Raw genomic sequence first — 22,891 nt, forward strand, 5'->3', positions numbered from 1 at the left:
GCTTGTTAAAACAAGCAACAACAACAAACGAACAAACAAAAAAGAAAACTAAAAAGAAAAAAAAAGACAATAAAAAATAAAAACAACCAAAAATGCTCCTTCAAATGCTGTCCTCCCCAATGCTTTTCTCTTATTAATAAAAGAATATAACAAAATTATTCCTTTCTTTCAGAAAGCATAAAGGATGTTATTGGCAGAAAGATAAAGATTGCACTGAAGAAGAAAGTAAAGTTGGAAGTGAAGGGAGACAAAGTTGAAAACAAAGTGCTGGTAAGTATTAATGTTTTTCTTAAAAAAAAAGTTGGGAAGTAAAAATGTTTTTCCCCTCTATTGTTCTGATTGCCTAGTTTTCATGCAGCACTGGTTCTGTGTTCTATATTTTGTTCGAAAGTTCTGATGCCCATTTTGTCCTAGGTTAGTTGGAATATTTGTCCACTGAAAGTTAAAAGTAGGGTTAATTTAAATTTTAGAGACTGAAGTTTTTAAAAATTGTCTGTCTTAATGTTGTAAAAAGTCACCCACATCTAGGTCATCTCCTAGAGACCGTTTTCAAGTTATTCAAAGTTGGATGTTAAAGGGGGCTTGCTTATTATCTTTGTTGTGGCTGATTATCTGATGTTATTTGTGAGGACTTGAGATGAAATTTTTAAACTCCTCCTATGTCAGTATAATTATTAAATTTTCTCAAATGTTATATCGGCAGCCATCTCTGGGTGATGGTCTGAGAAGGCGAAGAAAACATTTGTCTTTTTAAATTGGTTTTGGTGTTTGGGAGGGAAATGCCGACTCCTCCCTCTAGCTTGTGAGAAGAGTTGCTGGGGGGCTGAGGGACTGGCCCTTGTTGAGCACAGGATTGCTAGGGAGTTGTCAGTGCCTGAGTTGCACCTTTAGAGAGGTGAAAAGCCTTTTGTGGTGTTTTAGTGGTTTCTGTGTTGAAACGGTGGCAAACCTTAATTTAAGCTTGGGTAAATATACCTTGTTTGTGTTTTTGTTGGAGAAAATATTCGGTTTCATCTTTTTACCATTAGAAAATTTTAAACATATGCAAAAGTAGAGAACAGTGTATTGAACTTTATATACCTTTCATCCAGCTTCAACAGTTTTCAGCATTTTGACAATATTGTTTTATCTCATCACCGTTTCCCCCGCCTCACACTTCTGGAGTATTTTAAAATAAATCCCCAGCATATGTCATTAAAAGAGAATATTTTTAATATTCTGTTTCTTCAGTTGAAGTTGCCACAGAGTTTGAAGTATCTTTCTGATACCATCTGTCTTGAGAATCTTTTAAAGTATCTGACTGCCTTCCCCTGTGGATGGAAGATTGTGCTATTGATGGATGACTTCTATCTCTCTGTGTACAAATCAGGATGGCAGAGAAATTGAAGTGGAAAAACGTGATTGAGTGACTTTTGCCCTGCAATGAAATGTGTTCACACAGACTGCAGCATTAAGGTTACCAATAGCAGAAATGATGGGTGTCATCATTCTGCTTTATTTAGTTTTAATAAAGAGTAAATTTCCTTAAAGTATGTTTTACTTATTGTTGTTCAGCCACAGGATAGAGGTATGTTTTGGCAGTGGTAGTGCAGAGAAGAAATTTTGTTTCTGCCATTTGTTGTTTTATACGTTTACAGTAAATCTTCACAAGACCGATTCACCTTTATACAATTTAAATATCAAGTAGGTTTCCTGCAACAGTCTAACATGGTATGTGGTGTTATTTGGTATGGACACTATTCATCAAAGTAGTATTCATAAACCCATGCCATGAGTAAAATTGGCAAAGTTAAAACTGCAAAGACAAATTTACATGTCCAGTGTAATAAAGTTGGCACCATTAAAGAATAGTTATGATTGGTACTTACTGTTAAGATGTTGTCGGGGGTGGGGGGGGGTGGGGCTCTTAACGTCAGCTGGAGTTGATTAAGGTTGTAACCAAATTACAAATGTATTTGAATTTAAGCATTTATCTCCCCAAATCTGGAATCTGAGCAGTTTCTAGTGGCTTGGGGTAAACTTGTCTTGCCTGTTCCTTACTTGCAGGGGCAGGAATTGTTAATAGAAATATTCAAGGTTTGACAAGCTTCAGGTTTGAGCAGGATGGTCTACGAATTAACCTTTTTAAGTCTTTGATTTTCGAGTTTCTGAATTCAGAGAAATTCATTTACTTAAATTAAAACATTGGGAATTTCCTTATAATTTGCATTTCTGACTTTGTTTTGGCTGTCAGTTCAGTAAAATAGGGTATACCTGAATTGGCTTAAATCAGTATTTCTGTTCTGATTTTTATTTCTTGTTCCTTTTCCCTAAGTGCCCCGCCCCCACCCCCCCTGCCCCGCGTGCTCTTAGTATCCTTCCTTATAAAGCTGGGAGTGTGTTATATAGGACTTGGTTCCTTCTTTTCACACTTTGAGACTTTATGCTATTTCTAGCTTATCTTTTGTAGAGGGTTTATCTTCATCTTCCTTCTCATGGTCATAAGAGCTAATGTTCATTCAGCAGGCTCTGTTGGACACTTGATTATGCATTGCCGTATTCGCTCCAGCAGCAGCCCTCTGAGGTAGGCACTATTTACATCTGTATTTGGGGGAACTGAGATTTGGAGAGGCTAAAGGAACTTGTTTCGGGTCATCCAACTAATGAATGACAGAGCCGGGAGTTGAATGAACCCAGATCTGTCTCACTCAGAGCCTGTCCACTTCCCCATTATGCTCAAAATAGAAAGAAAATATCCTTTGGCTTGTTCAGTGGTTGCAAACTTTCAGGAAGATTTGGACTTTAGAAGGATTAGTGCTCCCTTGTGTGGATTTGACTGATTGATGGGTAACATTGTACATTGCTTGGTTCTACCCTTGTTGAGACTCTCCCATGTGCCAGATGTACAAGATGGACATAGATTCTGACTTCATGGGATTCAGAGCTCAGAGTCGAGTTGGGAGGTAAACATCTCTAGAGGCAGAGCTGTGAGGTGTGCTGTGAGCAAGATGATTGGGGGCACATGGGAGGAACCCCTGACTCAGGCCTGAGGGTCGGGGAAGACTTCCAGAAAGAAGGCAAAGGTAAACGGACACCCAATGGATGAATAAGAGTTACTAAGGGAAGAGAGCAGAGACATGTTATAGACAAAGGAAGCAGAATATGCCTGGAAGCCAGAGAGAGCTTAGCACGTTAAAGGCAAATACTAAGTACAGCTGGAGCAAGGGGTACGGGGTGGAGAATGGCAGGGCTTAAAGCTGATTCTTTTTCTTGCAATTGGGATCAGGTGAAAGTTGGGACGGGTTCAACAGGTCTCTTCCCACCACCTGTTTCTCATGACCATCACATGAACTTTATCCTCCCCTCTTTTAGGGAGGCAGTGGGACTCAGTGGTTAAGGCCTTGGACCTTGAGTCATGCCCAGTTCACACTGCAGCCTAGCCACTTTGTAACGTTGTTCAGCCTCAATTCCTTTCTCTAATGAAACAGACCTTCTATTTGTACATGGTTTCTTTGTAGATTAACTGGGATGTATCTTAACACTGCTTAGCACAGTGCCTAGCACACGATGAACACCCAACAGATGATAAAGCAGAAGGAACCAAAGGGTTGTACATTCTGTTTTTTCAGTGTCACAGAAAATGCCTGTTCTTTCCATGCCCAAGTATTCACTGCCTTTATTGAGGGATTGAGCTTAGTTCACTCTAAGGCCAATAATTACTTATAGTTTATGGTACCTTTTAAGCTGGATGGAGTGCAACTGATGAGATCCCAAATTCCTAAGGTATGTGCTGGTCTAGTGAAATCAGAAATCGATGTTCGGGGGAAAACCAAGTTTGACAGTCAAGTGGTAAACAAAGATAAACCAGCGTCTTCACTGCATGGCTTTGATTCAGAGCCTTTAGTACACCTTTGTGCGTAGTAGATTTCTCAGAATGAGCGGAAGTATACTGTCTTTCTCAAACTTATACGGCCAGAGACCCTACTGACCACAGTTTGGGAAACTGGGATGGAACAGGTCCAAGCTGGTGCCTTTGGGAACAGTTAAAGGGAACGTGGAACAGACTAGAACAGGCTCTCTGTCATTGGAGTGTCCTCCTGGCGGACAGTTCTTTGGCCTGTACGTTTTGGGGACTTTTTTTTTTGGCCGTGCTGCTCGGCATGTGGGATCTTAGTTCCCCAACCAGGGATCGAACCCGTGCCCCCTGCAGTGGGAGCACGGAGTCTTAACCACCGGACCACCAGGGAAGTCCCCGGCCTGTACCTTTTATCTAAGTTGTGGGCAGGTCTGCCGCAAGCCACACACTGGCACCATGTCATCCTTTGCTGTACGGCCTTTCTCTGTTGTCTTTAGGGGATGTCATCAGGAAGAGATTCTGTGTTCCCTAGCCTCTCAGTCCTTCCTCCCATTTGCTACTTGAATCTCCACCCAAGTTTTGTAGTACCTGGACTTTTTTTTTTTTTTTTTTTTGGCAGTACGCTGGCCTCTCACTGTTGTGGCCTCTCCCATTGCGGAGCACAGGCTCCGGACGCGCAGGCTCAGCGGCCATGGCTCACGGGCCCAGCCGCTCCGCGGCATGTGAGATCTTCCCGGACCGGGGCATGAACCTGTGTCCCCTGCATCGGCAGGCAGACTCAACCACTGCGCCACCAGGGAAGCCCATTTATAGATTTTGGTGTGAAAATAAATCGCCATTTCTCCCTTTGAAATGCCAAAGAGTATAATTGTGGGTTTGTATAGGAATTGCCTTTTTTTTTTTTAGAAGCCGTCATTTTCCATTTTCCAGAATGGCTGAATCATTGTGTAGTCCTACCAGCAATGCATGTGTGATCCAGGCAATTTGGTATTGCCTGGCCTTTTTTTTTTTTTTTTTTTTGAGGACTAATGGTTGAAAGAAAAATGTTGTCAGGGGAAAGCAAGGTCCTCCACCCACGCTTCTGCTGTTGCTTGTCTGCGGGAGAGGAATGTGTCTCTCTCTCCAGAACAGTGCCTCTGAATTGTGTAGATCTGTTCCTGGTCTCGGCTTTGTTTTTCCTGTTTCACTTTGGAATTTGGGTTCAATCATCTTTTCCAACCCTTTGTTCTTCCACATCCCTCTTAAAAGGGGGCAGAAGCAGGACTCTCTTATTAGACTGAGCATGTCGAGGAATGGCATGTAAATGTAACCATGTCAGTTTGTTCACCGGTTCCCTTGAAAACACTTGATCCATCCTTCATTTATTTTCTTTTGAAAAGTTAACCTGAATCTCTTTAATGTATTTTCTCTTGTTTGGCTATTTATTTATAACTTTTGAGCTCCTGGATTCGGCTTGATTGGAATAACTAAGTTAACTTTAAGACGAGGAAAAGTAAAAGAACGTTATTTGGGGTAACATGTATCCTTAAAATATTTTGGTGGCAGTGCTGTCTTTCATTAAAATATAAACTCTACTCCTACCTGTTTATTTTTAAAAAATGCATTAAAAAGGGAATATCTCTCACCTAAAAGTTTTGTAAGCATCTGGCCCACATGATCAGGAATTAGTTTAAACCTCAGTCTCTGATACGGAAAGCGTTGTTCTTTTACACGAGGCCATGCTCTTTTTTTGTGGCTAGTCTGTTTAATATTTTCCTAATTCCCCTGTCTCTAATACCTAACCTGATTCAGCAGCACGACCCACGGCATAGTCACTTCTCAGACAAATATTCACTCTGGAAATTACATTTTGCAGCTACTTTCAGGTGACATCAACCTTAGCCGATGGTTTCTAGACTTTTTTTTTAAAAAAAAAATCAGTTGTACCCTTTTAAAACACATAATTTTCCATGGGACCAATAAAATAGTGCTATTTTAGGAGTGTAAGTGTGTTTTGCAAATTTATAGTTAAAATCCAAAATATGAGTATAAACCCAATCAGTGATTTGTGTGAGGCTGTTTTGATGAACATAACTTAGAAATAGAGGGGAGATTGGATTTGGTTTTGGCTCCTTAGTATAGAGAGACTCCCTATTTACCCTTGAAGTAGTACAAATGTCACAGTTTTTAAAATAGCTACTTTTGCAATCTCGGGATGCTTTCCAAGGAAATAGAGATGTCAGGAGACACTTTATCCTGAGTTCTGCACAAAAGTGGGGTATCCTGACAGCAAAGCTTACCTCATTGTTATCTCCAGTAAGTTAAATTTGGTGTAACATCAAATCATGTGTTTGTGTTTTGTCCCAGCAGTTAAAATAGAAGTAAGAATGAAATCCACATCAGATGTTTGTAGATTGCAGTGGCTTCTGAAGAATGCTATTGGAAAATCGTTGCTCTAGGCCTCCGGGTTTACTTCCCTCTGCAGGAGGCTTGTACCAGTTGTTGGGTAATTTGAACAGTTCTCTTTGTGGAACTGTAGGAGCCTCAACTTTTAAGGATCACTTACAATTCAGTGCGTAGGTAATTTTCAAAGCACCTGGGTGAAGTTACATGATGAGAAAATTGAGCTTTAGAAAACAGCAACAACATTGAAACAATCTTCAGGAGTAGGTATCAGAGAGCACACATTGTTGCCAAGGGTCCTGGCAGAAGTTCTGGGAAACTCAAAATAAAATAATCCGTATTTGAGTACTTCAGAATTCTCCCCAACTCAGAACTGGAGTCAGCTCCCGCTGACCTCTGGGTAGGGGTTGGAGGCAGGCTATGGCTCTGGGCACATGTTTCCAGGAGACAGTTCTGGCCAACTTGAACTTGTTACCTGAGCTGCATTTACATTCTACTTTCTCATCTGCCCCAGTTTCTTCTGTAGTTGGGTTAGGTGAGTCAAATGACCTTGGGCAAGAAGCTATTGAACATACACCAGCCTTGGTGTAACTTTTCATTGTTCTTAAAAAGATAGTCCTTTCCAGCCTCTGGGATCTAGGCACCCTGGGGAGGGGGCATTTTGGACCAGGAGGACCCGGGAAATCTAACTAGAATATGCCATGAATTGGAAGAACTCATTTTTCATAGTCGTAAAATAGGTACAGAGAAAACAAAACAGAAAGGCTTTGGTGAAAGGTTACTGTAACACCTTTATGTTTCATTTCATTAGAAATGCTGTTAATATCTTTTGTTAAAGTAGATTGAAAATGCAACTAAAATCTGATGAAGGATAGAACTCTCCCCCTTTCTAAAAAGCTTGTTGTCTTTGAACAGAATACAAGGATTTGGATTGGTATATATGGGGCCTATTGTTTCTAAATCTTCCTGTGCCCTATTACTCTCTGTCTGTCTCTCTGCCCCTCTCTGTCTGTCTCTCTGTCTGTCTCTGTCTGTCTCTCTGTCTCTCTCTATCACTTTCCCCAACTCTTTGAGAAAAGAGGGGTACAATAAAGGGAGGAAAGAAGGATGCTTGGGGTGGGGTGTGTGTGGGTGTGTGTGTGTTTACATAAAAGTCTGTTCACTTTCACCCATTGGGTACTTTCCTTCATCTTGGTTGTTTGGGAGAGAATTTTTCTTTTTTGAAAACATGATCTCTCGATGAACCTTTGCCAGCAGGTATCTTTGTCTCTTTAAACACACTGGGTGCACAGCAAGTCCTCTTAGAAGTAGAAGCAGGGCTGTACCAATGCCCTGAACTGTGCTTAGAGCATCTCCAGCCTGTGGCAAGGGTTTGGGGTGAATGTGCTGAGTTCCCACTGAGGAGGCAGGTGTGTCCATTCCTGCTGATCCCTGGGCTTTGGGGTCTCAGGAGACATTTACGGGCATCGACTGGGATGAGTAGGCGTGTCCTCCAGACAGGATCTGGTGTGGACGGATTGGCTTAAGCGGACTCTGGGGAAGTTTCTTCAGCCCTGGCCCCTCTTGATTGCTGCCCAGAAGATCTTGAGGCTGGAGGACTCTTGGTAGCCATCTAACCATGCACTCTAGCCTATGAGAAGTTGCTTCTGTAGCATCCCTGATAGCTGAGTATCCACTTTCTGCTTCAGTGTTTCTGGTGATGGGAAGAGCAAGAATCCCAGAAAGCCCTTTCTTAGTTCAGGCTGGAACCTGCTTCTCAGTAACTTCTCTGAATTCACTGTAATGTAGGCTACTGGAACATCATAGGACAATTTTGCTCCCTCCTACGTGAGTGCGGGTCAGGTATTTGAGGACGGTTATGTTTTTCCTTGGTCTTTTAGTCCTCAGGCGAAATATGCTCACTTCCTACAGATCTTAATCCTTGGAGGACATTGCTTTCAGACTTTTCACTGTTCTGATCGCCTTGCCTTGGACCCGTCCTACTTTACCAGTGAGCCTTTTAAGCTGTAGGTGTTTGGGGATTACAAATGTTTGGCAAACACTGTTAAAACTGAATTAAACAGACTTTCTCAGAGTCTTTAATGGGCTTTTGTGGATTGTGCCACTTGAAGGGGGGAATGCAGTGTGTGGCATCACAGAATCTGTTCTCCAGACTCTGTAGGAAACATGGGTGTGGGTGCAGTCGGCCAAGTGAAGAGTACCAGCTGCACGTTGCTCTGGCCAAGTAAAAGTTTTCTTCTTGTTTTTAAAATTTTGAAAGTATCTATGCTATTTGCATTACTAAAAAGTTATAAAATATAAGATAGTAAAACTGAAGCATCATCTAGTCCTATCAATTTGGATGTAATCATTGGAAAAAATTTTTCTATGCTAACATACATACACTATATGATCTGTTTTTAAAATGGAATCCTGAAGCCTATCTTGTAACCTACTTTTAAATTTTACTTTTTGAGGTCAAAGCTTTCCATGACAATTATATATATTATATAAAATACATATAATATATAATACATATATATAATATATATATATATATATAACATATATAATGTTTTGAATTTCTGCCTGGCACTCTATTAGCCTACTTGAGAAGTATACCATAATTTATCTAACACTTATAATGCGATAGTTAGGTTCCTTCCAGTATTTTGCCTTATAAGTGACACATCCTCACTTTTATTTTTCTTGGATAAATTCCTGGCAGTGGAGTTGCTGCCTGACAGACTTTTTAAAGGATGTATTTTTCACCTGATTGTTATTCAGGAAGTCTCAATAGAGAATAATTCCCCCACCTCATTAATTTTATTGTCTTTAGAAAGGTCTGCTTAGCAGAATGGCTGGTTCTCTTTTTTCAGGTCCTTACGTTTCTTAGGCAAGGACTCCTTGGACCCTAGCTCCCAAGGCAAACTTTGTCCTTGCAGTTTAGGGCCCTTTTAAGTCTGCCTGGGTGGATGCGACATTGTCTTCTACTGGAGTATATTTGCAGGCGAGGAGTCCTGTGGCTCTGGTGTTTGCCGGTGGGTTCTGGAGTCCCAGGTCTTGCTCGGCCCTGGCTCCTGCTGAATCAGCCACAGCTTTTTCGTGGCTGCACCCCAGCTCGATGTGAGACTGCATTATACAATTTAGATCTTTGGTCTTTGCTCTGGTCTCAAGACTTTCTTACCTTGGGTCCTTGAGGCTCTGATAAATGGTAGTTGAGCAGATGTGCAACTGATAAAGCCCATGGTGCTTTCATTGGATGAAGTGTAGCTAAGAAGAACCCTAAGCCAGTGTGCATGTACAGCTCGTCTGGTGTCTCAGAAGATATTTTAGTATCATAAGGAAAGGAGACATTGCTTTTTCTCTCAGGCAGTTCTGAAGGCAATTGACTTCACCTGTGTAGCTAACGTCCATCTCTTAAGTGGCATGGTCCTTCCCCACCCCACCTACACCTGCAGAGTAGTTCTTGCTTCTCTTCCCACTACCTCACCCTTTCCCTGTCTCCCCACCCCTGAGGGGGTGTGTCCAGGTCACGAGGACCCTTGGGCTCTCCTCCCACGAGCAGCTCCTCCTGCAGCCCCATCTTCCTTGGTGAGTCCCTCGAGTGTTCAGCCTGCATTTCTCTCCTTTCAGTGCTGCCCTTGGGTACCCTGTTGCCTGTGGTTATCTTTCTTTCCAAGACTGGCAGGTGGGATGAGGTTCCTCAGGGAAGCTCTTATGCTTATCAGAAAACAAGCACGTAGGACCCCTTCCGTTTTCAGAGTTACATTCTCAGTCCCAGTGTGGAACAGACAAGGGAAAAAATAGAACCAGAAGTAGGGAAGTTACTGAGATTTCCGAAGTCTTGCAAAGTCTCTTTTAAGACAGTTTCTCTGCAGTTTGATTCCTGACTTCCAGGCCTGCGGAGCCCAGCAACACTCTCCTGGTGAATCTGAGCTAAAATATGGCTGGTGAAGTCCAGGCTGGTTGGTTAGGTGTTACCAGTGGGCATTTTCGGTTTCCTGAATTCATCTGTCTGAAATCGGTTGTCACTGGCAACCAAAAGAAGATTGGATCATCCCTCCTAGGCATGAGAATGAAACCGAGACCTGGAGAGAAGTACTTGTGGTTCTTGGACAGATCATTTTGGCACTTGGAACATTTCAGCCCTTTTTCCTTTAAGTCTCCAGGAGCCGGTTTCTATTTTCGCCTGCATCCTTGGGGTAGCAAAAATGTTGCAGTCTGGGGAAACTTTTTGTACAACGTAGTTCACTGAATCACGGGCACTGCCTGTGCTGATGGAAATCAGAACCAGCCTGCAGGGAAAGGCTTAGTTCATTGGGCACTCGGCTTGTGCGGCTGTCTCCATCGCAATCTCCTGGGTGTCGTATTCCTTATCAGAACTTTTACCCCCTCAAAATTTATCATTGGTGAGTTACCTGTGAAGTTCGGTTTCCGTTTCAACAGTTCTCTCTAGAAAACAAACTTCTGAAGCTCCAGTAGCCCTTAACCTTCCATCAGTTTACAGTCCTCTAAGTGGTCTCTGCAAGAAATATGGTAGGTCTCTCTGTCAATATTTCTCTTTCTCCACAAGGCCTGGATGCAAGAAGTCGGTCCAATCCTTCCTGTCCAGTGTTGCTTCTTAACAGAGCAACTGGAGCAAAGGAGAGGCTGTTAGCACTTTGTCACTTAGAGTTTCTTAAGCATCCTCCCGTTTGAGAGTTCTCACTGCAGAGACTTAATGAAGCATCTGTCTTTACATCAGATACGCGCGGGTTGTCCGTGGAACTGAACAAGTGTTGTCAGCAATGCTGTGTGTGCAGGAAGCCTTCACACTCGGGTCCTTTTTGGCAGGCTCTGTGTTCTCTGGGAATGAACAGTTTCTCTACCCATCCGAGTAGGGCTCCATACTTTCATATTCTGTAGAGTCATGCTTGTGGTATAGTTAGCCTGAAATTCAGGGATGGCTTTTTTTTTTTCTTTTTAAATATCTTTGCAGACATTTTATACTTCCCACTCTCTTAGAGGCTTCCTCTGTGTTTTGGGATCAGTCTGCCTGGGTTAGAATCCTAAAACTACTAACTGTGGGCAAGTTATGTAACCTCTCGGTGCCTCACTTTTTTCATCCATAGAATGGGTATAATAATAGAACCTACCTTTAGATTTGTTTTGAAAATTAAATGAGACATTCCATATAAAATATTTTAAATAGTGTCTGGCATAGAGTAAGTCCTCAAGTCTTAGTTATGGTTACTGTTGTGAGGGGTGTTACAGTGAACTGTGCTAAGTGCTCTGATATGAGAATCTGGTTATGTGTCCATAGTCGTAGATTACTTGGATATATATTATCTGAATAGCCCCAAAGAAGTACTTCTTTTCTTTAAAAATAAATTTATTTATTTATTTTTGGCTGTGTTGGGTCCTCATTGCTGGGCGCGGGCTTTCCTTAGTTGCGGGGAGCGGGGAGCTACTCTTCATTGCGGTATGCGGGCTTCTCGTTGCGGTGGTTTCTCTTGTCGCGGAGCACGGGCTCTAGGCGCACGGGCTTCAGTAGTTGCGGCACACAGGCTCAGTAGTTGTGGCTTGCGCTCTAGAGCGTAGGCTCAGTAGTTGTGGCGCGCACAGGCTTAGTTGCTCTGCGGCATGTGGGATCTTTCCAGACCAGGGCTCGAACCCGTGTTTCCTGCATTGGCAGGCGGATTCTTAACCACTGCACCATCAGGTAAGTCCCCAGAGACGCATTTCTACTTTGCATCTTTTCCTGGCTCTGTGCAAGATACCTGTTTTGATGTTTTCTCTGGTCAGAGCTCTTGAATCCAGTATCGGCTGTCTCCACAAATGCGTTTAGGATCTTTTTTTCAGTCTGCTGGTCTTAAAGAGGGTACGTGGATTTTGGAAAAAATCTTTCTTTAAGAAAGGGTTTAGGTATGTACATTGTTGAGATATATGTCTCTGAAGACAGGACTGTGCATTTTCTGTGGGTACATTTATGCCTCCTTTTCCCTGCAGATCCCGATGTATTCAGAAATATACTCGAGTTCCGCTTTCACTTTCAAGTCAGATCTCAAAAAAGCCAAAAATCAGTAGTTGGCCCCTGTTCATCCTCGTGGGGCTCCCACGGGTCCTGCCACCTGTTCGTGGTACCTCACTCCGATTGCTTCCTCTTGGGTTTCGGTTATGATGGCTCTTGTTTGATGCCAGGGGATTTATTTGCGTTCATGGGCTCGTGTAGCTCTGCTTTTCCACCATTGAGGACTCCTGGCCATGCTGGATTCTCACTTTCTAAATAAGTGTTAGAGCAGCATTTCTTAGCCGCAGCACTGCTATTGATTTTGCATCCAATAATTCGGTGTCAGGGGCTACCTGTGCGTTACTGTGTGTTTTACTAGCATCCCTGCCTCTACTCACTGGACGCCAGCAGCAGCCCTCCCTTCTCCCGGTTCTGACAAATACAAATGTTTCCAGACGTTGTCAGATGTTCGCTGGGTGGCAGAATTGATCCCAGTTGAGAACCACTGGTTTAGATCAGCGGGTCCCCAAATGTCAGAGAACAAATGCATACCTTGTCATACTTAGCTTATAAAGTTATATCGAAGGCTGAAAATGTATGTTCTGTAATATAGCTTTGGTTAATTTAATTAAAAATCCATAGGCACTTTAAAATACTTATTTTTGAAGTACTTAGATCCCTATATCTGTATGTAACAAAAATAACAGATGGCAGCAAATAGAAGTTTGTCTTGTTTTAAGATACCTAGTCTTAAAACCATTGATTTGGCCAGTGGTTCTCAATGTGCGGTCCTGAGAACAGCAACTTTAGCATCACCTGGGAACCTGTTAGAAATGCAAATTCAGGGCTTCCCTGGTGGCGCAGTGGTTGAGAGTCCACCTGCCGATGCAGGGGACACAGGTTCGTGCCCCGGTCCGGGAAGATCCCACATGCCGCGGAGCGGCTGGGCCCGTGAGCCACGGCCGCTGGGTCTGCGCGTCTGGAGCCTGTGCTCCGCAACGGGAGAGGCCACAACAGTGAGAGGCCCGCGTAACGCAAAAAAAAAAACAAAAAACAAAAAAGAAATGCAAATTCATAGGCATCACATCCAGAGCTACTGAATCAGAGACTCTGGGAGTAGGGCCTGCAATCCGTTTTAACAAGCCCTTCAGGTGATTCTGATGCACACTGAAATTTGAGTAACACTGAGTTAGAGTCTTAAGTAAGCGCCAACTAGTTGCCTGTAGAATAAGCCTTATTGAGAAATAGTCATAACCCGCCACATACAGAACTTTGAAAACTGCTTAGGGGAGTGTCTTTTACTAGGCAGGTCATGCCAGGTGTCTGCTGGTCATATTGGTCCCCTCTGAGAGTCTGTGACATCCACAACTTCCTTTTGGGGGTTTCCTTTCCTCAGCATCTCTGAACTAGGGGTGGTTATGACCGCCAAGATAAGCCTCTGTAGGCCAACCAACTGCCTATACTTCCCAGCTGTGCCCCGCAGGGCTGATCTGTATGAGACAGAGATTCTTCCTCTTGGGAGTCTGAGACATGGAGAGAGATGCGAAAAAAGTAGAAGGCACGAGGCAGGAAAAGCCCCGATACAAGCAGGAGCCACAGAGCGTGAAGAGGCTGTTAACAAGCCAGTTGTAGTAAGAACAGTGGGAAGAGGGGGACAGAGCCCTGGATGGCTGCTTTTGGAGGATGATTCCAAAAGTTGAGTGAATCAAACTATTGACCGTATCTTGGAAGAGTATTTTTCAGTTTTCTAGGAGGCCCAGCTGGGCTGATAGGGATTCCAGTCTTGCTTCCTTCTCTAGGTATCCTCATGGTAGACCATCATTCACCGAGTTGGCTTCAGTGCATGTCTATTCCTTGCCACCTGAATGGGCCCAACAAATCCATACTTAGATTGGAAGACCAGGTGGTCTCTGCGGGCTGGCTTCGTGGCACGCTGCTTCCTTAAAGCAGAGACTCTCAGGCTCTCTGTGCCTCAGAAACACCTGGGTAGCCCCGCCTCTTTATTTAAAAACACTCTCAGAGGCAACTGAAGTTAACATTACAGGAAAGAATGGGCAATGGACGCTGTTCATTTCAGCATGTTATATTGACTTGCCCCAAAGAAACCTGCGTAGAGCACATTTCAGGAAACCTCAAGCTGGGCTTCATTTCCTTAGAGCAGACCAAAGAGGCCAGCTCACCGTAGTCATTCCAAAGATCTATTGCTTTGACTCCAATAACATTTTCTCCTAGTATTTCCTGTGAAGGCATCTCAGTACCATCTCTTTTGAGGGATGTGCTAAGAGTTAGACCCTTAAAACAAACAAACAAACAAAAAACCAGTGGAAACACCGGCAGTAGAATGTTGAAATTAACCTTGTGAATCATTTCCTAAAAATTCAGTGGGCCTACAGAAATTTCTTTCCGGTATGAACTATTGACATCAGCCCTATATAGTTCATTAGTACTTCCCTCATCCGTGCAGTCATCCCTCCCTCCCTGTCTTTTCCATTAAAACCTGGGAAAGAATATGAGTACCTTCATGTAGCAAATCTATTGGATTCCTTCACACGAATCCCTCTGGAGAGGAGTGAGTGGAGATACAGAATATTTTACATTGGAAAGTTGGCTGAGTTCATTAGGGTAATAGAGTCTGGGAATGTGGGCCAGTGGTTATTTTCAAGTCCTGCTTAAAAGATTTGGGGCCCGACCAACAACATAATCAGATTTCTCCTATTCTCAAATTAGTATCCTTGAGGAGACTGTCCACTACTCCAGAGCCTAGGGCTATTTCCTTATTGTACTTGTGTACCAAGCCCTCTACCCCTAGTGGTGAACTTTTCATGGTAGACACAGAATAGTTGGCTAGTAAAGGACCCAGGCCTGGAGTACAAATTTCAAGCCCAAACTGGTTTTCTCAGGGACCTGGTTAAGTCTCTTTACTCAGCAGCCTTATCTGACGTAGTGCGTCTTTAATTTAGCCCTGTGCGGGATGCAGGGACCAATAACAGTGAAGCAGTAGGTGGGGGAGAATGTCCAGCTGCAGACCCTTGGACTGGACTCTACTTTGGTCAGAATGATGAGTGCAGTCAACAGAGCCATGAAGTGCTCCCTGACTAGTTCACTTGAGCTCAGCTTCCCATTACGGCCAGTTCCTAACCCAGGAGATTATGGAATGCTTCAAAAGAAAGGTGATCACGTCTCCCTGTTGCGGTACTGTGCAGTGTTTGTGCCACTGTCTCAGGAATGTGAACCTTTGTGCAAATGAGTCACTTCTCGTTTCCCTTCCTGCATATCATGTCAGAGAGAGTGATTTATTTCCTGTTTGTGAAGGCTTGGTTTCATCAATTACATGGGAGAGAAATTGGATGTACTTTCAACTTTTTGCTGGTTACTGGGTCCTCCTTTGCCTGGAAAGATAGTCTTTCTTTCCATCCTGAGAGTTATGCCGATCCGATGAAAGGATTTCTTTTCTTAGGCTTTCAGAGATGACACTTCATTGCTTTTGTGTGATAAAATTATAATGTGTGATTTTATTATTTTTAAACACGTAGAACTGACATCTGAAAGTTCACCTACAGTTGTTGGAAAAGCCAAGAAAGCATCTCATTTCCTATTGGTTCCACTAGCAACCCATTTTAACATATAAACCTTGTGTAGCTCCAAGCCTGTGTTTCCTAAAGTGGAGAAGAGATCCTGCTCCCAAGATATGAATAAGATGTGCTGGCAGCAAAGTGCTGCTGCCCAAGGACTTCGACCCTGTGTTTCCCAAACCTAAACAGGTTTCTCCTTTCTCTATTCTCAGAACCTTTAGCGTTCTTACTTAATATACATTGTACATGTCATAAAGCACCGATTAACATCTCATAGGGCAGCAGGGTTCCAAGGAACTCAGAGAAAGGCTGACAACTTACTTATTTCAGTGTTTTGTCTTTTACACAAAGGACCTCTGTATTAGAATTCGCATATCCCTTTGGACTGTTGTCGTGATCTGCTTCTGATGCTTTACAAATTAGCCGATGGGGGAAAAATATGTTAAGAAGACACACTCGTCCATCCTATTTTTAGGAAGATTATTGAAATGTTTCATTTATCAAATAATTACTTCATGCCATCTGTGAGTAAAGGAACTCTGGAAGGAAGAAGGCAGTGCCTTGGGAATTGATTGAGTTAAAGTCAAAGAAGAAGCCTTTTTTTCAGGAATCTCTTCCATTGGGTCTGATCTGAGGAAGAGAAGTTGGGTTGGATGTCAGTCTGCTTATTATAAATGTTTAGGGTAATTTCAGAATACTCTGCTTTAAAACAAGTTTTGAGAAATGGGGCGGGGAAAGTTTCCTTACCTATACGCATCTCACAGATTGTGTGCAGTTTATATTATGAGTTGCCTTCTCGCAGTGCTGAGCGGCCCTCACGTATGGGAGGGGCCGCCACAGAGGAGAGGGTGTAGATTTATTGTCTATAGTCCCCAACGGGGAGCAATGGATAAAAACTACCAGGGCCTGAGGATTGTCTTGAAACTCAAAATCTCCCCAACAGCCAGAGCCGTCCTGTAATAGAATTTGCTGATTTGTGTGGAGGGGGGAAGCTTGAGTTCCCTGGAACTGGACAAGTTCAAGTGTGGATTGCTGGACCTCATAACTGGGATGTCCTAAAGGACATTCAAGTAGGAAAATGCATCCTTTGATCTAAGGTTCCAGGATTCAGAGTTTTCACTCCTCATGTGTCAAATAATTTTTGTTAGTTAGGGCTTATTAACTATTGCAAGTATACTGTTAAAAACTGAAAACTTCTATCAGTGAGGCTAGGACAGAGCAGTTGCTGGGAACTCTTGAGTCTCACACTGCTGGTATGGACTGGCTTGTGTTTTAGGATTGAATACACTTTATTACTTTGATGAGGTTAAAATCCCATTGGGAAGTCTGGCTCTTTGGCCTACAGCAGCGCGTTTGCTGCTTTGAGTTCCCGTAGAGATGTGAGAAGCTTTGTCGCGCATGTTTATCAGGGTTGGATTTTGGCACTTCTGAATCTTACCCTGAGCAGAATTCTCCCCCTGCTCCCCGGTGGCAGAGAACAACAGGCATTGTGTGTCTGTCTAGTTGGGGCAAGATGTAGGGGCACTTACGGAGCCATTCTCCTTGGGGGGACTTGGGAATCGGAAGACCTGAGGGTTAGTGCTAAGGCTTTTGAAAACTTACTTAGGAGACTTCCCTGGTGGTCCAGTGGTTAAGACTCCAAGCTTCCAATGCAGGGGGTGCGGGTTCGATCCCTGGTTGGGGAACTAGGATCCCGCATGCCGGGGCACAGCAAAAAAAAAAAAAAAAAAAAAAAAAAAGTCCTTAGTCTGCTGTTTTAGTTAATAGTGTGGGGATGGAAAAGCTTCCTTCTAGGAATACTGTGAGAGTAAGTGGGAAGTAGAGCTTTTAGTATTTTAGGAGAAGAGCGCCCAGTTCATTCAGTTAATAATGCATGAAGAGTTCTTCCCTTTGAGATTCCTTCTTTCTTTGCTTTTCAAAAGGTAAGATAACTTACTAGTTCCGCACCTCCCGCCCCCAAGGTAAACTGTGGAGCTTTCCTCAAAGTATTCTTATTGTACATCTACTGACATTCATTTTGCTAAGTAGTTAAAACAAGTGGCAAGTTGACTAGGGAGTTGCTTCCCACTCTTGCTTCCCTAATGCAACCTGCTCTTTCAGCATTGCTCGCAGTCTCAACTTTGAGCTCTTGAATTTTATCTAGTGAGTTGCATGCAGTGGGGGCTGTTGATAATTTTTTGTTCTAAAGTTTCCTTTATGGGTAGCCCTGGCCATCGTGGGAGCACACAAAATAAAGCAATACAACGTTTCTCTTGTGGGAACTTGGAGATAATTGTCCTCTTCTGTGAATGTGTAGCCTCCTGTAAGTTACTGGCCTCTAGGAGGGGAAGGAGAGGCCCCTGTCTGTTTCTACCATTGATGAGCCGCTTTATGCCCCAGCCATTAAAAAATTTATTTTAACTTAAAAAAAACGATGGTTAAATATAGATCACATAAAACTTACGATTTTAACCATTTTAAGAGTAGAGTTCAGTGGCATGAAGTATATTCACAATCCAAGCATCACCACTATCCGTTTTCTGAACTTCTTCATCATCCCAAACAGAAACTCTGTATCCAGTAGACAGTAACGCCTCATTTCTTTGTTCTCTCTGCCCCCAGAAACCACCATTTTACTTCCTGTCTCTGTGAATTTGCCTGTTTAGTTACCTCATGTAAGTAGAATCATACAGTATTTTTCCTTCGGTGTTTGGCTTATTTCACGGAGCGTAATGTTTTCAAGGCTCGTGCACGTTGTAGCATGTGCTAGAACACCATTCCTTTTCATGGCTGAATGATACTCCATTGTATGGATGTTCCACATTTTATTTATACATTCATCTGTCACTGGACCCTTGGGTTGTTTCCACCTTTTGGCTGTTGTGAGTAATGCTGTGAATATCGATGTACTGCTCCCTGCTTTTGGTTCTTCTGGGTATATGCCTAGGAGTGAAATTATTGGATCATATGAGAATTCTGTGTTTGACTCTTTGAGGAGCCACCAAACTGTTTTCTATAGTGCCCTGGTGATTTTATTTATTGGTTTGTTTATTTGTTTATATTTTTGTCTCCGTTGGGTCTTCGTTGCTGTGTGCAGACTTTCTCTAGTTGTGGCGAGCGGGGGATACGCCTCTTGCTGTGCGCGGGCTTCTCATTGCGGTGGCTTCTCTTGTTGTGGAGCACGGGCTCTAGGCACGCGGGCTCAGTAGTTGTGGCTTGTGGGCTCTAGAGCACAGGCTCAGTAGTTGTGGCGCATGGGCTTAGTTGCTTTTGCGGCCTGTGGGATCTTCCTGGACCAGGGCTCGAACTCATGTCACTGCATTAGCAGGCGGACTCCCAACCACTGTGCCATCAGGGAAGCCCATCCTGGTGATTTTAGAAGTGGGCAGTAGTACCTGTGTTTGTAAAAAGTGTTCTCAGATATTTATCAACTGTTTGGAACTTTAAATTAGAAAACTGAACAGAGTGTATTAGCACTTTATGTACTTATATTTTGTCTTGCTTGAATTTCATTTGTTTGGGTACCTGTCTGTGTTTTCTACTTCATTAGAAGTTCCTTCACCTGATCTGCATTTTTCCATTGATGGCCACCTTTTTTTTTTTTTTTTTTTGCGGTACACTGGCCTCTCACTGTTGTGGCCTCTCCCATTGCAAAGCACAGGCTCCGGACGCGCAGGCTCAGCGGCCGTGGCTCACGGGCCCAGCAGCTCCGCGGCATGTGGGATCCTCCCAGACCAGGGCACGAACCCGCGTCCCCTGCATCGGCAGGCAGACTCTCAACCACTGTGCCACCAGGGAAGCCCGATGGCCACCTTTTTTGCACTTCATACATCAATAGTTGTTTGTTGCTACATTAGTTAGATGTGCAACATACTCTAAAATATCGTTTAAAAAAAAGAGATCAGTTTGAAAGAAACACATTGGAGTTCTTTCTGAGTTTTGTTTTCCCAGAGCTAAGATCCGATATTATTTAAGTTCTCTTGGTTGCGGAATGGGAAGTGTTCCTGCTGTTAAAAATAAATGCTAAAAAAGAAGATGGTAAAACGGAAAAATATCGGGGAACAATACATATTGGGGAACAGCTTCCATCGGGAACTGAAATAGTACGGGAAGAGAATATAATTGAGGATAGTTCTAGGTCGTGTTAGTTCTTATTTTGTTTAGACTGCCTTTCCTTTGGCCACTCTGTAGGCATCTAAATTTGAAGTTTAAAGGCTTTTTTTAGAGATGGGGGATGGGTGAAAGACGGTTTTTTGTGGCTGTTGGTTTTATTTTTAATAGACAACCAGAATTTTCACCTCTTGGGTCAGAATGTTATCCATCTATTTATAGCAAGCTTGTGTTGTTAATGGCAAGTGGCTGGGCATCCAGACACTGATAAGACCTTCAGTGAAGTAGCTATCCAGTTATGCTCAGGCTAAATGAATGTGTGGATTAAGCTCCATATTTAACACGGATGTAAAAATTGTATTTTTATTATCAAAAGTAGCAGTAGCACAAAATCACTGCTTTTGTGATTTTAGTTCCACTGAGCCTTTATTTCTGGTCTCTTGGTGGTTAACTGCCATCCGTAGCTGAGCCCAACTATAATTTTACAGGAATTAAGCTTAACATTGGCAGTTTGAGGTCGTGGTCCACTGCGGAGGCATGACCTAAGTTTGAGCAGCGCCGTTTTCAGCAGTCCTTTCTCACTGTGGCTGAGAAAGCTGTTATTAGCGCGATTTCAGGTGAGGTGCTAGAGGGCAGACTGTTGTACTAGCTTGATGACTTTTTCTTTTCGGAACAGTAGAACAGTAAAAAAATAATGTTGTTCTCTCTTTAAAAAAAAAAAAACCCTTGAGTTTGTAATCATCGAGGTTATTGGAATCTGGATTAATTTATAAATGAAGGTGGTAGGTTGTTTAATAAAAACAAAGCCCATTTCCTTCTTCGAGTGGTTAACCTCAGGCTGACCCGAGTGGTAGGAGTGTCTGCCTGAGGAGGAAGCCCATCCAGTCCTCGTCTTGGAGTCAATTATTAACTCACCAAATACTCACGGAACCTCTGCCACGCATCTGGCTTTGTGCCAAAAGCCGGGGATTAAGTGTAAGGAGGCAGATTCTCCCCTGCCTTCTGCAATGTAGGCTGCTTCCCAGGTCTCCCCTAATTCCCTCCCTTATTTTTAAGCTGCTTTATTAAAAATATCCATATACCATGCCATGCACTGATTTGAAGTATGTAACTCAGTGGTTATTAGCATATTCACAGAGCTGGCATCCATCACCACAATCAGTTTTAGAGTCTTTATATTTCCTGCAAAAGAAACCCCATCCCTTTTAGCTCTCGTCTGAGTCCTCCCATCCCCCTCAATCCCTGGCAATCATGATCTACTTTCTGTCTCTGTAGATTAGCCTATTCTCGATGTTTCACATAAAAGAATATACGTGACGTTTCACGTGTGGTTTATTTCATTTAGCATCATGTTTTCAGGGTTCATCCCTGCTGTAGCTTGCGTCAGCACTTCATTCCTTTTTATGGCTGAATACTATTCCACTGTATGGATTATATATATACCACATTTTGTTTATCCATGGTGGACATTTGGGTTGTTTCTACTTTTTGGCCATTGTGAGTATATGCTCCTCTGAACTTGTGTGTACAAGATTTTGCATGAACATATGTGTTCACTTCTCTTAGATATCCTAAATCTCCTTCCCATCCCACAGATCTGTTACATAACAGTAGAGGGGTCAGATATTATGGGAACATAAGGGAGCGACATGTAGCCCTAACTGTGGGAGGCAGAGAAAGCTTCCCCTGAGGACACGATGTCTAAGCTGAGACTTGAAAGTATGATTAAAAATGGTTTTCAGGGCTTCCCTGGTGGCGCAGTGGTTGAGGGTCCGCCTGCCGATGCAGGGGACACAGGTTCGTGCCCCGGTCCGAGAGGATCCCACATGCCGCGGAGCGGCTGGGCCCGTGAGCCATGGCCGCTGAGCCTGCGTGTCCGGAGCCTGTGCTCCGCAACGGGAGAGGCCACGACAGTGAGAGGCCCGCGTAACGCAAAAAAATAAAAATAAAAATAAAAAATGGTTTTCAAACTGTAGGTCATGACCCATTAGTAGGTTGTGAAATCACTTCAGTGACTCATGGCTAGTGCTTTTAAGAGCTGAACTATTGTAATAAATAGAATAGTTGATATCAGAGATCAGAGAGCGTCCCATGTGGGAAGGGTATTGTGTAAAATTTTTGTCAGCTACACGTGAACGTGTAGTGAACTGTAGTGTAAAATGGATTCGGCACTCTGGGTTATAGTCAGAAGTGTGAAATCCTGGGGCTTTTGGAAAAGGGGATTAGGTTATTAATCTGGAGGTTTAAACATGGTCCTACTTGAAGATGGAGAGACACAAAGGTAGAAAAGAGCATAACCTAGAAATCTGAAGATCCTTTCAAAGCTTAGAGGTCTGTGATCTTTATGCTTTTAGAATTATTCATTTATTCAACAAATACTAAAATATCTACCATGTGTCTGGACTGTGCCGGGTTCTGGGGGCATAGCATAAGTAAGATTTGTAAAAGCCCTGTTCTTTTGGACTTCAGAATCTGGCAGGGAGACGTACAAGTAAAGCAGCAATCCCAGGGACTCCTGGTAAAGCATGGTGGACCGAACACATGAATATCTCTAGTCCTTCCAAAACACCTCTAAAAGGAGAAAGCAAAGGAATAAAAAAGACGTAGGCCCCACGAAGATGGGAGAATAGGACGAGAGACCACAGCAGATAAGAGCCACCACCAGAGTTTTGGAAGGAGTGGGTCACTGACTTGGTAGAGCAGAGGCAGCTGGACTCTAAGGTCGCAAAGAGGGATCCCAATGAGAAGTGAGCCAGCTAGCTCCGCAGAACCCAGAAAGACCCAGGATTTGGAAGCCCCAGGTCTGGCAGCAGTGGCTAGAGGATGTGGAGCTGAAAAGAAGGGCATTAGGTAAAGGTCTATAAAAGCTATTAAACCCCAGTCCCCACCCCCATCCATCGGATTCAGGTGACAGCTCCTCCTCTTATCCTAAAGGAGATGCCAAGGTTACAGAGTGAAGCTGTAAATCATTAGCCATCAACACCCACCCACACACCTGAGATAAGACACACATCCCTCAGAAACAATGACACACTTGGGCAA

General features: G+C 43.2%; 2 protein-coding genes across 8 annotated transcripts in view; one reads left to right on the top strand and one right to left on the bottom strand.

Annotated features, from left to right (window-relative positions):
* The window catches only part of LOC113631816 (cytidine monophosphate-N-acetylneuraminic acid hydroxylase-like), a 263,669-nt gene that overhangs the window by 162,344 nt on the left and 78,434 nt on the right, over positions 1-22,891 (bottom strand). The window lies entirely within an intron of this gene.
* The window catches only part of CARMIL1 (capping protein regulator and myosin 1 linker 1), a 315,566-nt gene that overhangs the window by 4,459 nt on the left and 288,216 nt on the right, over positions 1-22,891 (top strand). For all 7 annotated transcript variants that reach the window (XR_003437580.1, XR_003437579.1, XM_027128538.1 and 4 more), the window contains exon 2: positions 173-270. Coding sequence is in view for 5 of the 7 variants with exons in the window: in XM_027128538.1 (XP_026984339.1) it covers positions 173-270 (98 nt within the window). In the remaining 2 variants the exon portion in view is untranslated. The remainder of the gene's footprint in view (positions 1-172; positions 271-22,891) is intronic.

The sequence above is a fragment of the Aethalodelphis obliquidens genome, unplaced genomic scaffold, assembly GCF_003676395.1.
Source record: "Aethalodelphis obliquidens isolate GAN/ISIS:26980383/991018 unplaced genomic scaffold, ASM367639v1 scaffold34, whole genome shotgun sequence".
NCBI lineage: Eukaryota > Metazoa > Chordata > Mammalia > Artiodactyla > Delphinidae > Aethalodelphis > Aethalodelphis obliquidens.